The sequence below is a fragment of the Vanacampus margaritifer genome, chromosome 5 (genome assembly GCF_051991255.1).
Source record: "Vanacampus margaritifer isolate UIUO_Vmar chromosome 5, RoL_Vmar_1.0, whole genome shotgun sequence".
Taxonomy (NCBI): Eukaryota; Metazoa; Chordata; class Actinopteri; order Syngnathiformes; family Syngnathidae; genus Vanacampus; species Vanacampus margaritifer.
Window position 1 is genome coordinate 29,752,558 of NC_135436.1, and position 18,669 is coordinate 29,771,226.

General features: G+C 41.1%; 1 protein-coding gene across 3 annotated transcripts in view; it reads right to left on the bottom strand.

Moving 5' to 3' along the window:
• frya (furry homolog a (Drosophila)) overlaps window positions 1-18,669 on the bottom strand; it is a 66,880-nt gene that overhangs the window by 4,023 nt on the left and 44,188 nt on the right. For all 3 annotated transcript variants that reach the window (XM_077566022.1, XM_077566021.1, XM_077566023.1), the window contains 20 exons: window positions 17,024-17,213; window positions 15,685-15,800; window positions 15,415-15,602; window positions 14,812-14,906; window positions 12,992-13,566; window positions 12,557-12,654; window positions 11,591-11,761; window positions 11,374-11,514; window positions 10,052-10,222; window positions 9,413-9,580; window positions 8,368-8,442; window positions 8,104-8,274; window positions 6,894-7,100; window positions 5,922-6,062; window positions 4,605-4,747; window positions 3,260-3,470; window positions 2,399-2,548; window positions 1,472-1,570; window positions 870-953; window positions 86-103 (listed from right to left, as the gene is read on the bottom strand). In XM_077566022.1, the coding sequence (XP_077422148.1) occupies window positions 86-103; window positions 870-953; window positions 1,472-1,570; window positions 2,399-2,548; window positions 3,260-3,470; window positions 4,605-4,747; window positions 5,922-6,062; window positions 6,894-7,100; window positions 8,104-8,274; window positions 8,368-8,442; window positions 9,413-9,580; window positions 10,052-10,222; window positions 11,374-11,514; window positions 11,591-11,761; window positions 12,557-12,654; window positions 12,992-13,566; window positions 14,812-14,906; window positions 15,415-15,602; window positions 15,685-15,800; window positions 17,024-17,213 (3,212 nt within the window). The remainder of the gene's footprint in view (window positions 1-85; window positions 104-869; window positions 954-1,471; window positions 1,571-2,398; window positions 2,549-3,259; window positions 3,471-4,604; window positions 4,748-5,921; window positions 6,063-6,893; window positions 7,101-8,103; window positions 8,275-8,367; window positions 8,443-9,412; window positions 9,581-10,051; window positions 10,223-11,373; window positions 11,515-11,590; window positions 11,762-12,556; window positions 12,655-12,991; window positions 13,567-14,811; window positions 14,907-15,414; window positions 15,603-15,684; window positions 15,801-17,023; window positions 17,214-18,669) is intronic.

An 18,669-nucleotide genomic window follows, 5' to 3' on the forward strand; every position in this document is an offset into this window, starting at 1 on the left:
CTAAAAGTTTTGCAAAAAAAAAAAAACTGACGCAGCTAATTTAGACATTAAATGAATGATGATAACAGAGCCCGGTCCAACTTACAGCCAGAGATTCCATTTGCTACAAAGCGAGCATGTTATAGGACAGAAAACACTAAATGAGCAAGAAAAGAGAATCAAAGGAGGGCTGAGCAAGTCACTTTCCATTTTTACAAGGATCGTTTTGGTCACATGCACATGCAGCGATTTCCAACCACTGAGCCACTATCCAATTTCGCGTAATTGGTCCAAAAACACTTGATCGACATTTAAAATGTGTTAGTAATGTGTAGTGACAATCATTTTGTGTTAGAATAAACCGGTCCACGTTGAGTTCAGAAAATTGAATTGAGTTGTATTCAGACTTTTGGTGACATTTTTGTTTAGCGGCATTCATAATGTCAAATATGCCACTTGGCTCAATAAAAGTTTTGAATCACTGCCGTTATGAGGTATGAAAAAAAATGGATTTTAAATATTGGCCAAGCTTAATTTCCCTGCTACAAAATGTGCAGAAAGAACAGAAAGAGCATTAAAGAAGACATATTGTGCATTTCTTTTCAAATTTAAAAACAGTTCCCAAGGCTGTCATTACCTGGCAACTAAGAAATTAGGGGCTGGCTGGGGTAAAAGCACTTTCCAGCTAATTCGACATGTTGAATCGGCGTCGGGCGTTAGCTAGCCAATCAGCGCACGGGGCAAGAAGAGCAAGTGACATTTTCATATAAAGAGGATATGATCATATTTCTTGTATTTTAGCCGACTTCAAAAAAGGTGGCTTGAAAGCTGTGACCAATGTAGTGAATAGACATCGTTTACAAATGTTTTTTTTTTTTGTTTGTTGTTACCTTTTCCTCCTGCTCCACGGGTTGTCGTGTGGTCACTGTGCTGCCAGGACTTGGGCAAAAGGTGGCCTTACAGCTGCTCAACCACTTTGGATGACAAAGTGGAAGGATTACAACTCAAGCTGACGTCAAGACACATGAATCTACTCAACACTGGTTTACCATTGGCAATATGGACGACATTGTAGAATATGAACCACACATTTTCTTGATAGACGAGTATTGTATGTCGATACTACGGAAGAGGATTAAGGCCAGTGAAGAGGGGGGAAAAAAATGGTTGGCAGGATTAATTTAATCTCAGAATTCTTACTTTAAAGTCAGTCAGAATTCTGACGTTAGAGTGAGAATTCTGACTTTGATCTCAGAATTCTCACTTTATTATTTTAATTTCAGGATTCTGACTTTAAAGTGAGAATTCTCACTATCTCAGAAGTCTGATTTACTGACGACCCCCCCCCCCCCCAATTCATAGCTTTATGTCACAAAGTCAGAATTCTCACTTTGTTTAAAGTCAGAATTCAGAATCCTGCCAACCTAATCCTCTTTCAAATACAGTATATTCCAGTAAAAAAGAAAAAAAGTTGCGCCACAGCCGTCCTTACCGTGACAGTTGCCTCCTTTTTGCTATTGTAAGTATCCAGATACTCTTGCAGTTCCAACACACTGAATTTCATTTTCTCCAGAAGTCCGTACGACATGATCTGTGAACACAAAGTGTTGCGGGCCAGCTAACCTTCAAAACGACCACACTGTTTAAAATTAGGAATGTAACGATAATGGTAATATTGTGATATGGCAAAATTAAAACAGCCACAATATCGTCGTCGTCATGTCGCAATATCAAATTTCAGCACATCTGTTAAAAATGGCGAGTTGATTTCCGTGTGTGCAGTTTTAGCGCCCTCTGGTGGTTGGTCAATCCACACTAATGATCAGATGTAATCGTAATATGCTTGTGAATTGAGTCAATATGTGGAGGAACTCAATGCGTGCGTGCATTAGCACACTCTAAAAACATTAGCACACTCTAAAAACGGTTGGGTCAAAAACAACCCAACTATGAGTCAAAAATGGACTGATCTTCTACTTGGGTCGCTGTGACCCAACTTTGAGTTAAGAAATGGTGTTTTTAGTGTAAAACAACTGATAAATATTGGTCAGATCCTTAACTTGTGTAAAAAAAAAAATTGGGTCATTTTGCATAAAACAACCCAGAAAGTGTATCGGTCCATTTTTGATCCATAATTGGGTTACTTTTGACCCAACTGTTTTTAAAGTGCAAGTAAGTGCCTCAATATTAAGTCTTATTAGAGATTGTACAAAAGCACTATTATAATAATGTGCTTTTTTTTTATATGAGTTTTTTGTTTGCTTGTTTTTTTTACAATATCATGACCATTTTTAATCTCGCCATCCTCTCCACAATATCGTGATAATTATCATATTGTGAGGTTTATATTGTGATAATAATCGTATTGTGGCGTTTGGATATCGTTACATCCCTATTTAAAATGGAAACGTTTCCTCACTGTGTGTGCGTCAATAAACAACAGGGGGCACTCTGCGCACGTGGTCAGCATTTGCGACGACCTCAGGAACTTTGCTCCTAATCCTCTCAGGCTGTCGTTGAGGAAAGTCACAGCGTCGCAGGTCAGTGAGCTCAAGTTGCTCTGGATACTCTGCCATGCAAAAACAGACACCAAGTCACACTTTGTCCACTCTGTCCAACAATAAAGCAAAGTCATTATGATATCACGCAAACACTTTCAGCACTCCAATTGCCGGCATTCAAATGAGGGCTTTGTTTGGTAGCAAGTTTTTTTTTTTTTCAAACTTGATTTTCACGCATGCGCAAACGTAATGCGCACTTAAGTATCAGTATTTTTATGAAGATATCCTGAGCCTCCCCAAAAAGGTTGTGCATCATGATTGATTGATTTGGGCGGCGTGTGGTGTGTGTGAGTGACTTGGTCACCAGGGGGCAGCGTCATACAGTCATGCAAGACACAAATGAAGAAGAGTTTCACAACTACTGCGGTTGACTCAGAAAGCTGCAGTAATTCATTTATTGTCCCAACTGGGTCGCGGGCGTGCCAGGGTCTCTTCCTGTTTATCGGCAAGAGGTGGAGTACACTTATTCAAGTTGTTTTTCACAGAGGATAAAGAATATATGACTGTCAGTATCATTATATTGTCTGTTTACATGTGTTGATGCATTCAAATAGCCATTACTTCAAGTGTTATAACACTGCCACACCTATAGCGTTTTGCATAGTGTGTAGATTACATTTGTTAGCTCGTCTATGGCATTTTGCATTGTTTGTTTCCTAAGGCAACGCTATGCGGTTGTTTTAAATACACTTTGATGACGTCCGCTCCTAACGGCGTACCTGGAAGAGGCAGGAGAAGACGTGGAAGGTGTAGACGGTGCAGGAGCCGTCCGAGTCAGACACCAGCTGGTTTAGGTGTGCTTGCCAGGCCTCCTCGGCGTTGTCGCACGCCGCCGGCTGGAACGCCGCCAGAATGGCGGAGAAGAAAGGCGAAGGTGGCGTCGAAGAGCCCGACTCCAACGTGCCGTCGTCTAGCTCCTCCTCTGCCAGACTGACGGGTGAAGAGTTTGGTCAAAAGTAGCGACGCAAGCTGTGCTCTAACTAGCTACATAACTCATTCAAACCCAAAAAACGTATTTATACGTTTTTTAAAGCTTCTGACACGAAGAGGTGGTTTAAAGCAATGGCAGTTATTACAAAAAAAATGAGTATAAGAGATCAGCCAGGGCAATGTTGCAAAAGCTCTTTCCCCCACTGTTTTAAACAGATTTGTGAATAATGATGAAACTTAGCTCTATTCTAATGCTAATTACTGCAAAACCTAAACAGATACAAATAAACTTTTTTTCCTGATTTTTCATAGCAATAGAACACAATATTCTGTGGGCCTTGCAAAATCAGTCAAAATCCAGAAAAACAGCCGGGAGCGAAGGGGGTTGCTTCAGTGAAAATGGCTGCGAGTCAATGTGTTAAAATCCGGCAAAAGTAAAAATACTGATTTAATTACTTTATTTATGTTTGGAAAACTTAACACAGTATTGTGCTTTATAAAAAACATACAATAATACAATTGAATAAAATCTAAACAATTATCATCATGATAATTCAATTGGCATTGTGCTGATCCATCTGTTGTGCAGGATTTGGCCACCAGATGGCAGCATAATACTTGCAAACCATACTACATGGAGAAAGTAAGTTTGGCTTTCGTAGCGACAGCTGACGTGGCTTCACGTTAACGTTGACATTTATTATTACTGCAACATCAATTCTAGTTTCAACAGCCCATCAATGGCATTTTGCATCGTGTGATGGGACTTTCATAAGACAAAGTTATTGTGGTTTGGTTAAATGCACATGTAATTCTCTTTGTTTTTGTTTTGTTTTTAAACCTCAACTGAGAGTGGCAATAAAGAGCTTGAAGGAAGCAACTGCCCTCTTCAAATCAAATGTTTGCTCCAAATTCAAGGAATCACTCATGTCTTGAAAAACGAAAGTTAGGTTACGCGATGTACCACGGGATCTATTTTTCAACTTTAGAAATAAGTAAAAATCTTTTAGAACAACTCAACCCAAGAGAAGTAATAGGAGCCGAAAATCTGCTTTTGTACAGTAAGGCAAGTATTTGTACTTCATTACTTCCCGTCAATGAGGAAGAGGAAGAGGAGGAGGCCGGAGGGCGTACCTGGGCAAGCAGCCGTGCAGGTCCAGCTCTTTGTAGAAAGCGTGCGCAACATCCAAAGTATCGCCGCAGTGAAACTCGGGAGGGAGGGAGCTGATGGAGAGCGCCACGTCGTCCTCATTCGTGTCTTCATCTGCTTGTAAAAGCTGTTTGAAAACAGAAGACGTGCTTTTTAGGCACAGCAATGCAGTAGGCAGCAAAAGGTTAATACAGTGAACCCCTGCCAATTCGCAAACTCAACTACGCGCACAACTTTTCTGTGCAACATAACACTTTCCCTAAGATGGCCCCCAAACGCACCCGTCACCTTCTCCTTATAAGGCGTCATGTTAGCGCGGGACGCTATCGTTGGCCCCTAGCCGATAAGTCAGCCGTCTCGACAACAAACGGCGACACGATGAAGATTCCACAAAACGTGCTGACGGGCTTCTGGTGGGGTTGATGCTGGAGAAAACGTATCATGATAATGCAGAGAAACATCTGGAATGCTAATAATGGCGATAATGGCTGACTGCTCAACGTAAGATTGGCCAACTAAAGATTAAGAATTGTTTGCAATACAAAGTAGATTGATCAGAATTCAATCACCGTTTGGAAAGTGGTGAGGCCATCCCCGTTTTTGTAAACATATCATAACCAATAACCATGTCAATGGCAAGTGCGTTGCAATATTGAAGATTTTTCTACATTGGAACTCAGCATTGACACCCCCAAGCAAGGGTTCACTGTACACGTACAACAATAACATACACAGCTGTGAGATGATTATTTCGTGGTAGTGAATAGTTACACTAACCTTGCCAAGGACACTCCTTGAGGTTTTTTCTCTTTCTTTAGTAGAATTTGTCGTGCCATTTCCAACTAAATTTTGAGCCTTAAGCACCCAGCACACTTGTTTTCATTTAAGGGGCAGGCAATGTGTAAACCTTGTGTAGGTCTTGCATGCCCAAACAAGAGTTTTTAGTTGCTGCTTGCTTATCCCCGCCCTCACATACAAGCAATAGGTTTACACATTGCCTATTATAGCAGATGGACACACAGAGAATTTTCCAAGATCCCAGAATCATTTTTACTGTTAAATAAAGCGTTATGATAAAGCCGGCTTTGCTAGTCTATTGACTTTCTAGCATGCAAAAAAAAAAAAAAAGTGTCATATGAGTAAAAAAAAGTTAGAGAGAAGAAGATCCCAAAATGTAGAAAACAAGCAAAGTACAGAGAGAGTAGCAACTATTTGGTGAAATTGGTAAAAAACTCTAGAATAGAAGAACGGTAGGAGTTGTTAGTCCCCAGAATCTCAGACACCCTGAAGCCCTTATTCACCCGCTGCTTCGAGTCGTCCAGCAGTTGGACCTCGAAACTGGGATTTTTGCTGCTGGGAGGCGTCGAGTCGGCCGACACGTTGTTACAAAAGGAGGGAGAATCCATGTGATGGACCTCCGAGGTTGGGGAGGGGCTGACGGCCTGTGGAAAGACACAAAAATGGAGATCAGCTCAAGACATTTGATGAGAGAGCGCCACATTCCTCAAATGCATGGAAGCAGCTTGGATTGGGCTGACCAATCAGGAGAGGATTCGAGGTGGCAGCTGAGGCAACACATGGTTGTGCCAATGTACACGTTCTAACATCAGCATAGAAAAAACAATGTTCCTCATCTGTATGATTTTATATACATGATTTCATTTTTTTTTCTCCAGCATGACATCCTTGTGGGTAGCAAGTATTTGACCAAGGCAGGGCCAAGTTCAGAAAACAGTGAAAATGCCCATCTACGGCATTTCAAATTGTATGTTAGCATTAAGCTAGCAGGCAAAATGACATGGTTTGGTTGAACATTTTTGTGTTTAAATATAAATGATTGAATTCTCTTTTGTTTTATGTGTCAGTTTTAACCCAATTAAGAAGCCGAACTTATCATATTAAATACAAGACATTTTGAGCCCTCTATTTCATGAGTATAATTTTTTTCCCATTAAAACCCTGACATATATGATCTGACAGATGCATTGCACGGATAATCCATTAGAGGGCAGTATCACACACCTGATGGCTTTTTCAGCGCCTTTTAATAGTGGAAAATGTTCTTTCTGATTGTTGGAAATATTAATATTATATGTGATGTGTTGTGATGATATGTCTGTTTATTATTATTATATTTTTGACAGTTATAAAAGTGCAAATTTGAAGCATTGTGACTGGAAAAAAAAAAGTAATGTTAATGTAACCTTTAGCTGGGAGTGTCAAATAAAGTCAAGTGGCGCCTGTAAAATTCAAAAGAGAAAAGGTGAACCGACCAGCTGCGAGCGGGAGAGGATCTGGCTGACGGAGAGGAAATCCTCCTCTTCGGAGGACTCGTCAGAGTCGTCTTGGCGAGCGAGGCGGTTGAGGCGAGACGTGCTGCTGGAAAGGTGACTCTCCTCCGGCGCGTGCGGGTCGCTCTGGTCCAGGGTGTCCACAGAGTGTCGGCGAACACCCCAGTTGAAGTTGTCCACCGTCTCCCCCTGCGACAAACAAAACCCTCTGTCACACACACAACGCTCACCAATGCTACATTAGCCGAACCTCAATGTGCTGCGATCAATAAGAGATCAAATAAGGGCAGCAAATGTGCTCTCGACAGTGTTTGGAGCGGTGAAAGCGCAGTCGAGGAGCTTTATTTTGAAGGTATAGTGCATACACAGGGGGAATATCCATGAGAATAATTTGCGTTTATAAAAAACAAATAATGATGACGGAAATGGGGGGAAAAATCCTAAATCCTGAATTCACTCTAACTTTGATTGTGGCGTTCATCCTTAATTTAATAAAACACTATTGTAGAAAAATGGGGCGGAAAATATCTTTTGAATTTGTATTCTATTTACATTGTCACTACACATGATTTAAGAACTACTATTTACGTGCTCCTGCATAAAATGTCAGCTATAAACAACAACAACATGCATACTTGAGCAAACATGATCAAAGTGCACACAAAAGTGCAAACGTGGTGGCGTGCACATACAGCAAAAACAATAGAGAAACTTACCTGCAAGTCCTGGATAGCACACAAAAACAGAAAAATACAACATTACTAAATTATGTATATATTTACTGTAGTATAACGAACTTTAGAATGTAATTTCTTAAGACATCGCATGTGAATGTTGACGAGCTGACACTGAACTGAAATTGCTGTGGAATTAATTAAACCGCTGAAACGTGAAGTTGGAATGTGAAATATGAGGAACTTTGTTTTGTTTGTTCAATGTCTCATTTATGTCCTTGAAGTGTTTTTCCATGTGGAAATGTAGAATTGTGGGGAAACTGGGCATTTTTGCAAAGTGGAAAATAGTTCCCTTAATGTCCATCATTTTGAGAGTATTTGAATGAATGGTTTGAATCGTCTGAAAAATGTGTCGAATGTCAATAAATAGTGAGGAAAATACAAATGCTCTGAAGGTCCAAATGTGGCATGTGCAGCATGTCGGCGCTGGGAAGAGATCAAGTTGATGGTGAACTGACCTCTCCGTCTTCAAGCTCCACATCCAGGAAGTCAAAGTCCCGGAAGACCCGGAACTGCTGCTCCGAGGTGGTGTCGTCCACCGCGTCGGCCTCTCGGGTTCCATCTTCGGATGACACCAGGCTGGGCTGGTGCTCCATGAGATCCAGCTCGCCGCAGCTCGAGAAAATCACCTGTGACCAGTACAACAACAAAAAAAAAAAACGTTAACACTGTTGTCCTTTCATGCCGACGAGATGATTGGTCGCGTTGTGTCGTAGCTTTACCGAAGGGTTTTTTGTAAGACCCACTTCCTGCCCACACAACGACAAAACGTGCACAAGTTTCTCTCTGGTTCTTTTCTGCAGAGAAAGGAACACAATCAATTTTTGAAACAAGAGAAACTTTCAACACGGTTGATCACATCCGACAAAGATATCGGCTACAGTAAATTGCTTCCAGTTATATTGCTAACAATAGCGCAAATTGGATTAGATCTGGATTAACATCAATTTGACATCATCTGACCCTAGTACAGTGCATTACTACCCAAATGCATCATCGGATCATTCTGTAATAAATTTGGTGTCAGATAATAAAAATTCAGAAACTTCATAGTACTCATCTGAATCAGATTTTTATTAAACATTGCATCTTCAGGCCTCACCAACATAGAGCAAATTTTTAGCTACTGCAGATTTCTTTTATTTTTTTAACTGTTGGCACACTGTAAATGAGAATTTAAAGTTGTCCTAAATATAGCATGGCCCTCCACTGTTTCCTGTAGGCGGTGGTAATGATGGCAGTCTGCAAGAGTTTACAATGAAAAAATGCTCGGGGGAAAAAACTGCACTCAAATGTGTGTTTTTTTCCCCCTCCGTCCTTCCCTAACACCTTTTTATGGCCATTGACGGAAATCAGTTAAAACAAAAAAAAATGACATCACGGCGTATCTTTGCAGAAGTAAGAAAAAAATCTCCTTGGCAGAGGTAACTAGACATGAACTTGGAAAAGGAAAACTTTACTTGGGGATTTTTCAATCCTTGAAAACATGACAGCATTGATGAAGTGAACTAAGAACAAACAAATTCAACTACCGAGCTAGCTACCTTCAAAGCGATACCTTCCTTTACCTAACTACTTTAATTTTGTATAATAAGCTTACTTAACTAAGGAAGGTTCCTTCACTTATTTACCAACCTTTACTTACAGTACCTAGCTACTTGCCTTCCTTCCTTCCTTTCCTTCCTTTCTTTATTTATCCTCCTTTACTGCACCTGCCTGTAAAACACACCATTTTTTAACATAGTTGACTGAAAATGCGCGCATCACCTGGGAAGATTGAGGCCTCTTCCAGCTGACCGGCACCAGGACGTTGTTGGACGCGGACCCCAGAGAGCTGGAGGAGGAGGTACTTCGTGTCACCGCCGCGCTTCTAATCTTACCGTCTCGGCACGGGGAGGCGCGCAGGTCGTCGTAGCGCCGACCAATCACGGGCGTCTGGCACATATGGAGGCACGTAAGTACAGGAGAGAAAGTCGGCGGCTCGGCACATTGGAAAGAAATATAAAAGACTGTTGTTGCAGTTTGAGCTGTTTTAGTCGTCTGTCCAGGCATGTCAGCGTTGTTACACAAACATGCGCTGCTGGCAAGAAATGACTGATTCGCTGACAAAAGACTGGCAGCAATGATGTGACATCACTTCCTGCCATTCATGCGCTACACAAATAGCTCTGTGTTCGGTTCCCCCCCCCCCGCGTACACGTCACTTCCTCTTCAGCCTCTAAACTCATCTGAAGAGGTTTGGTTGAGGGCAACGTACGGAAAAGGCGGGGTTCCAATGTTTCCCTTTTTGGCAAGGATTTTGGCAAGATTTTCACACAAGCAACACCCACCACACCCTGGAATAACTAACAGCTGTGCAGAGGGTCGGGTTTTCCAAGTCTCACATGAGTGTGTTGTGTCCTTCACCTGGGATATGTCAAAGTGGAAATCCAGCGTTTTCCCAGGCAAGGCCTTGGCCGAGCGCTCCCACACTCGGCTGATGTCCTCGTAGGAGAGGTCGCTGGAGGGCTGCACCAAACTGGCCGAGCGACTCACCACCAACTTGAGGATGTTGAGCGCTTCCCTCCAGTGGACCGTCTACAGTCGGCACATCAACATAACATCATCAGTGGCGTGTCGGTGTGTGATTTAATGCAGTCTATTTTTAGAGGTGTCCTGGCGAAGGGCCACAGAGAGAAACTAAAGCCAGACCAGAGCTCTCGACAGGGATTGTTTATAGTTCGGGTGTGTCGGTAAATTTTCTGCACCGACGCTAGACGACCTTTTTGATTCTTTTTTTTCACTCATCTGTAAACATCTTAATATGTTCTAAATCTTGGCTCCAAAGCTATTACGTAAAAAAAAAAAAAAAAAAAGCTAGCTACTTGAGCACGTTCCCGCTTTTGCGACGCCAAGCCAGGAAAACACGATGATCTGATGGCTCGGAAAGATTTTGCTGAGTGATTATTCTGTAACGTGGTGTAACACACCATACATACACAAAACAGTGATTGGGCCTAAATTGAGCATTTGTCACCCCTTCCGATCAAAGTCAGCAAGGCTTGATTATGGGATAGTGTTAATTTTGTCAACGAAAACTACACAAAAATAATTTCGGCAACACACGTGTTTCATTGGACTAAAATTAGACTAGACTAAAACCCTAATTTATAAACAATAACAATAAATCAGTATGCCTTTTTATCAACATCGACTGCTAACTAATGCTGGCTAACTTACTAGCTTGTAGCCTGTAGCCACTTGTTGATATACTGCAATTGCGTGTCATGTAGTTTTTCATCAAAAAGACGAGAGAACATTTTATGTGAAATTGTTTTAGATCTGAAATCTTCAACATAACCCGCTGACAAAAAATAAAATAAATGCAGGGCTAAAATGATTGTCCTGACTAAAACGTTGACAGTTTTTGTTGACTAAAACTAAGATATGTATTTTTTGACTAAAATAAAGACTAAAATGCTAGCTTTGTAGTTGACTAAAATGGACTAAATAAAAATGGGATGAGGTTGACTAACTATGATAAAAACTATCATGCGGGACTGAAACTGGAGTAGAACTGAGTCTACATTTAAAAAGGGCGGATACAATTAAATAATTAATTATGGGACGTGTCTGAAAGATTGTTCTGTGGTCGGTGTCGACATGCTTGGATGAGTTTGGTGATAATTCGGCTCCTCCATTCCCTGAATAGGTGTGACTACAATTACCAGAAGTAGTAAAGGCCTCACCTGGGCAAATTTCTCTATGGTCCTGAGCACTTCCACGTTGAAAGGTTTGGCTTCAATCCCACTCAGGTCCATGTGACTCAGCAGGCTGTAGATGATTTGTAAAACCGGCTGCTGCATACCGGGGAGACCTTTCTCCAACAGCTGTGACACAAAGACGTAACCATTTAAAGACCACGAAGCCACTGGCGCCAACTTAACAACAACTGCTTTCGCGAACCTCCGCCATGTACGTGACCAGGCTGAGCGTGATGTCCGAGAAGGCCTCGTGGAGGTACCGGCACACCACGTTGACCCAGGAGAAGCAGTTGCGGGTGTAGGAGTGCGTCTTGTAGAGAGTCATGACGTGGGCCAGGTTGGACAGCTTGTCGTTCCTCTCGTCGAGGCACAACTACAGGCGTACGAGAAAGCGCAAAATTCGTGCTTCTCAAACATTTATCACTTCATAAGATACTTTCCTCTCCATGTACCACCGACACGAAAACACAGTAGTGTAGTGTTCATGAAAAAAAAAAGAAGTGATTTTATTCTTCAAACGTATATTTAAAAGCAACGTTAACATCATAACGATTAAATGTAGAATAATTCATGTAAAGTAATTGACACGTATCAAAGTGTCTTTTATTGGAACGATATATCGCTGAAGAAAAAAAGCTACATTCACCGTATTGACAAGTTCATTCACACAAGAGGAATCATACCGCCTCAAACGGAGCCGTACCATATCGGATGGAATTGTAATCTTTCCACTTTAAAATGGAAGAGTTTGTGAATTTAATCTGCATTTAAAAACATATAGGCCTACTGTAAGTGAGAAATAAATAAATAAAATACTGAGGTCCTAAAAAACGTTCAAGCCACTGTAACACAGTGCACAGTTTGAACATTTGCCCAGCATAAAAAAAGAAAAGAAACTACAGTCATTTCTGGAGTATAAGGCTCACCTGATTATAAGCCGTTCTAACTCTCGTTCTGTCTCTCATACTGTATTTGGGCTCACTTGGTTTGCTTTGTTTTGCCTGACACTCTTGCACTTCCTTTATAGTGCGCCCCCTTGTGATCTGATGGATAAGCCGCACCTTTGTATTAACCGCAGTGTCGAATACAAGTGAAAAAAGTAGTGGCATTATAGTCCAGAAATGACTGTACTTAAATTATGCATGTGGACTGAAAGAGGGGCTCAAACCTGTGCTATCCTTTCGGCGACATCCTGACAGAAGTGTGTGGGGCCATCAAAATTCTGCACAAGATGTGGGAGCAGGCAGAGGACGTTCAAGGGGAAACCTGATGGGGAAAACAAACAAAATCCTTACAGTGGACTTTTTGGGATAAAGGAACGAAATGGCCAAAATTAAAAATAAATAAATGAATATATAAATCAATAAATATATGAATAAAAGTGAATATAAAAATGGATATAAAAAATATTATTTAAAAATTTAATTAAAAATTAAACGACTTTTATTCATTTTTTTTTTAATTTAGTCCATTTTTTAATTTTTCATTTTGGCAGTTTTAGTCCATATTTGGAGTACTTTTATTGCAACGGATATATTCCAGACCCGTCTGCAATAGGTGAAAATCTGCGATATTGTCCGGGGAGCCGACCCACGAAACGTACCGATTGCTTGTGAGGTGTCCACCACGGACACGCGCGAAACGGGCGTGAGCTGGCAGAAGAGTTTGAGCGTGAGGTCGACGGTGCCGGCGGACGTGAAGCCCTTGAGCAGCAGCTGCTGGAGCCCCGCAAAGCCGCTCCACTTGAGCTGGCCCTGCAGCTTCTCCAGCCTGTCGCGGTTCTCCTGCTTGTCCAGCGACAGGTGGCCCAGCAGCTTGTCCAGCAGCCTCAGAGACATCTGGTACTCAAACTCAAAGTCGGACTCCATCAGCGACACGGCCACCCAGAAGACGGTGGCCAGCAGGTTGCTGGGGTGGTTGACGTTGGCCGGGTCCGAGACGTTGTCCTTGGAGGACGACGGGCTGCGATTTTTGCCCGGCGGGAGCTGCTGCTCGCACACTTGGATGCGGTCCAGGGTGGCGCTGCGAGGCGGGTCCGACCACCTGTCGGCCTCGCCGAACTTTTTTGGCACGGAGGAACTCCTCTGATGCCGGCTGCGCTCTTCTCCGCGGAGGTTGAGCTGGCCTGTGCTCTTTCTGTTGGACTTCAGCGTGGTGAGGAGATCCGGAGATGACGCTCTGAAATCAAATGTCGTGTTACTAACCCAAAATATACCGCTCTCATAAAAGTAAGAGATATTTTACTTGTCTTGCGTTAAAATGTCAAGATGAGTCAGAAAAGTGAACACCTAAAAATTTGCAGTTCAGCATTGACAAATTCCTCTTGTGGATTGTTTTTGACCTTTTCTCCTTTATTTGCGGAAATTTATGTTTGTGCTTAGCCCCATTTTGTGGCATTTACAGTCAAGACCTGCTATTCATACTGATTCACTCCGAGCCATTTTCACTGACGAAACCCCCTTCGCTCCCGACTGTTTTACTGGATTTTGACTGATTTTGACATGGAACTTACCAAATTTTAATAAAAAAAAAAAACCATTTAAAAAACATATAAATACGTTTTTGGGACCATCGTAATATTTAAAATAGAACGTTTTTATAACCTTTTTGGGAGCAAATGAGATAAGGATTGGGACTAAGCCCTTTATGTCGTTCTGTGACTCTTCCAGTACTCTCTCAATCTCTGTTGCCACATGCTGGTGACACACTTAGCAGAAGGTCCTGTTGATCAATAGTCATCTTGTTCTCATGATATCAAAATATGAACAATGTGATTAACTCATTCAAGCCTAAAAACGTGTAAACAAGTTTCTTAATACTTTGTCCTTCACTCCCAAACACGTGTTTACAAAATATTTTAAATGTTTAAATAAAAGCATACAAAAGGCTTTAGTGCGGCTTCTGACCTGAAAAGGTGGCTTAAAGCAATGGTAGTTATTACAAAAAACGGCCAGCAGGTGGCAGCAGAGTATAAGAGCTCAACCAGGGCCATGTTGCAACAAGCTCTTTTCCCCACTGTTTTAAACACGTTTGTAAATAATGATGAAACTTAGCTATAGTCTAATGCTAATTGCTGCAAAACTTAAACAGTTACAAGTGTACTTTCTTTTGGTAGGCTCCATGTTTTTATAACAATAGAACACAATATTCTGTGGGCCTTGCAAAATCAGTCAAAATTCAGCAAAACAGCCCGGAGCAAAGGAGGTTGCTTCAGTGAAAATGGCTGGGAGTGAATACCAATTCTGATTGAACTATGAGTTATATAAGCTAATTCATGGATCAAACACCTGCTATGAAGATTACAGCAAGTTGTGCATCAAGTCATACTTTGCCGCATATTTTGGCTTACTCGCGAGATGCCACCTGATGTCTAACTTCCTGTGAGTGGTCTACCTTCCTGGAACACGTCAGAAGGGAACAAACCTGGTCAGGACGGCCATGGGGTCATTATTCTTCAGGCACTCAGCCAAGTTGTCTACCACAGCTTCCAGCGTGAGTAAAACTTCCATCACGTAGCCCTGCAAGAGGACAAGTGAGACATGAATGTGTTTGATGAGCCCTGGCATGTTAGTGATTCAGTATTCACAAATGAATCCATTGTATTATAAAATTTACTAAAACTTACAAACTTGACGTAAGCCTGTCATTCGGGTTTTACAATAAGTTAGCAGTAGGGTAGCGAAGAAAAAAAAAGGTTGGCAGGATTTTCACTTTTATCTGAAAATTCTGGCTTTAAAGTCAGAATTCTGAGATAAAAGTGAGAAATCCAGCCAACTTTTTTTTTTTTTTACCACACTGGCCCGAATCCTCCTCCGTACATTTTGTTTTTGAACAAAAATAGCGGTTTTGTTGGGGCTGCTCTCCTCAAGTGTTTGGAATTATCGTATCATTTCGGCAACATTATACGCTAGCACATACCAAGCTAACGTTAGTTCCATAAAATTATACATCACAATTTGTGTGAACATTATGATGTTTGATCATTTAATGATCTCTTATTTGACTTTTTTTTGTGTACACACTAACCTGCACCTCCTCTCCGTGTTCCCCGACGACCTCTACCAGCCTGGAGAGCAAATCGGAGACGGCGTGCGCGTAGATGGGCTGGCGCAACGCTCGGAACACTTGGAAGGAGCGTCCGGCGTAGTGACGCGAAGAACTACACAGGGCTGTGTGCAGGGCCACGTCGCTCAGCTGCTGCTCCAAGTGCTCATCTACAGGTGGGTGACAATACATCAAAGCATAATAAATCACATTTGCTGGCGGTGCAAGGGCAGTTCTGGATGCAAGGCTTACCGGGCTCTTTGAACACGGACACCACGTGGCGCAAGAAGTTTGTGAGCTGGACCGTACTTTTTGAAACATGATTCTTGGGTGAGATGTCTTCGTGGCACCACAGGGGTCCACATGCTCTACAAAATAATAAGAAACATGTTTTCATAATTTGGGGTATACTTACAGGGCATATTTACACATTCAACTACCAAAGGAAAATGACTGCATTTGTTTGACGGGGTTGAATTACTGTATCAACCTACAGTCTCCACCACTAGATGGTGCTCAATCTACATGCTAATGAGCTCCAGGGAGTGTTTTTTAATTTTTTTATTTTATGAAAATACAGAACATTGTATGGAAGCGTATTGCATTCACTTGAAAAAACTGCCAATTTATTTAATTTTCTGTTTTTTTTTCAGTCATTAAAAAAAAAAAAATCCCCAAAACAGGGAAACTAATCATTTTGAAAAAAAGGAAGAAATATTACTCAGAAAAGGGGAAAAAACAGGCCTGGGGGGAACCAAAACCATAATAATTCCAAAAAACAGAAGACCAGCTTCTGTTTCTCAGAATTTGAAAAAACTGTCAGAAAAAACTGACAATTTTTTTTTGGGCTGGTGGTTCTCAGTTTTTGTGTGGAATTTATTTAATTTTCTGGGTTTTTTTCAGTCATTAAAAAAAAAAAATCCCAAAAACAGGGAAACTAATCATTTTGAAAAAAAGGAAGAAATATTACTCAGAAAAGGGGAAAAAACGGGCCTGGGGGGAACCAAAACCATAATAATTCCAAAAAACAGAGCGCCAGCTTCTGTTTCTCAGAATTTGAAAAAACTGTCAGAAAAAACTGACTATTTTTTTTTGGGCGGGGGCTCAGTTTTTGTGTGGAATTTATTTAATTTTCTGGGTTTTTTTCAGTCATTAAAAAAAAAAATCCCAAAAACAGGGAAACTAATCATTTTGAAAAAAAGGAAGAAATATTACTCAGAAAAGGGGAAAAAACCGGCCTGGGGGGAACCAAAACCATAATAATTCTAAAAAACAGAGCACCAGCTTCTGTTTCTCAGATATTGATGTATTTATTTTTTTAACCTCTGAACTCCAAGTAACTTGTTGTAGACTTGCTTCGAAAAACAGAAACTAGTGCTGTTTTTCGGAATACATTTTTGGGGGGTTTTCAGAATATATATAAAAAAAAATATTCAAAAATCAGAAAACAACAACAACACAAAAACAAAGCTCCCCTCCCCCAAAAATAGTCAGAAAAACAGGAGTTTTTTTTCTCCAAGTGAATGCAATACACTTCCGTAAGATTGTAAGCTCAACTTTTCCACGCACACTAAATGGTTCTCAGTGATACCTGGTGGTCAAAAACTCAATGAGCTTGCTGGTCTTCTCGTGGGCGTCGGCTTGGGCCGCCAGCTCGTCCGAGATCTCGGGCAGGTTGCCGGTGCTCCCCCCCAGGCTCAGACTGGACGACGTGGAGGAGGAACTCAGGCCGGAGTCCGGCACGGGAGACGCCTGACACTCCCTCAGAAAGTCAAACGCTCCTGGGGCACAACAGAGGAAATGGAGCGCTGATAGGATCTGTCAAACTACACAAACAGTACATGCACGCTTTATAAGGGCTGGGAAGGAACGGGAAACCGGGTAATGATGTAATTATGTGTTATCGCGGTGTGTCATTGGAGCAAGCGCCTACTTTTAGTCATGTGAACACGCTGGAAACTCTGGAATGTCTCGAGCAGCGGTTCTTAACCTGAGATTCAATCGAACTCTGTTGCTGCACTTCGGTGTAAATAAAGAGGAGCAAAGTCAACTGCGGTAGAGATCTCAATCGGAAGAACAGGGACAGCAGCAACATGAAGTGAAGTGAGCACGATAAAGATTCAGAGAAGCAAGATATGGCATTTTTTAAGTTTTCATCTCCAAACATAATTTACATTGCGTATGCGAATGATAGCTTTTTAAAATTTTGTTTTGGTAAATTAGAACGTTAAACATTTATAATCACAATTTTTTAATCGTAATTAATCGCATGACTTCAATAGTTAGCTCACGATTAATCACAAATTTTATATATTATTTTAAATGTACAATAAAATGTAAAGTAAAAAGTTTTCATACTCTTGTTAACATAAAAATGGTAAAGAAATGTTAAACTAATAGAAATATGTCTGCATCTTTTAGTCATTGATACAGTCATTCCATAATTCATAAAATTGAGTTAAAATTAAAGAGATGTACTGTATTGTCAAAAATTAGTGTGATATTGATTTGTGTTAAGGTAATTTTCTGCCACTAGATGGCATAGTTGCATTTGTAAGACAGTGACAGCTCAGTGCTTTTTTCTTTTCATCTAATCGTTAACATGAAGTAACTTGTGAAATTCGGAATATTTTTTAAATTGTTAAATACAACTTGACCGCAGTCCCCACGAATATATGCATTATTATTACTGCAAAGTTTTGACGTGGACGTGTCTGCTGTGTTGCGACTGGAATTCCCCTAGTACGGGTTTGCAAGTAAGGGGTGGTCATTACTCGTGCGTTAAAAAAATTAGCGGCGCTAAAGGAACTTTAAATTAACTCAAAATTGACCGACTAATTTTGTCACCCCAACAAAAAATAAATAACTTCAAAGTTATGGCTCCTAAACGTTTGCTCTTCTTTGGATTTACTATATGTATGAGGGTCACAATCAATGAATTAAAATTTAAGGAAAAGACATTGTTGGACGGACATCTTGGATTTTGGGACCGCCATCTTGAAATTTTGAGTGGCCGTCAGTATTTCTCTGCATTTGAATATACATTGAACTGAATCCAGTATACTTTCCATATATCATTCTGGTATCATCAGTTTGACGATTCATTTACTTATCCGCTCCACCGCTATAAATACAGAGTGTGAATACTTTTGCCACCTCTGGAAAAAAAAAAACCCGAGTGAGTTGATCGCGCATGTTGCCGCGAAGCCAAAAGCAGCACATTGGAGCTTTGACAGA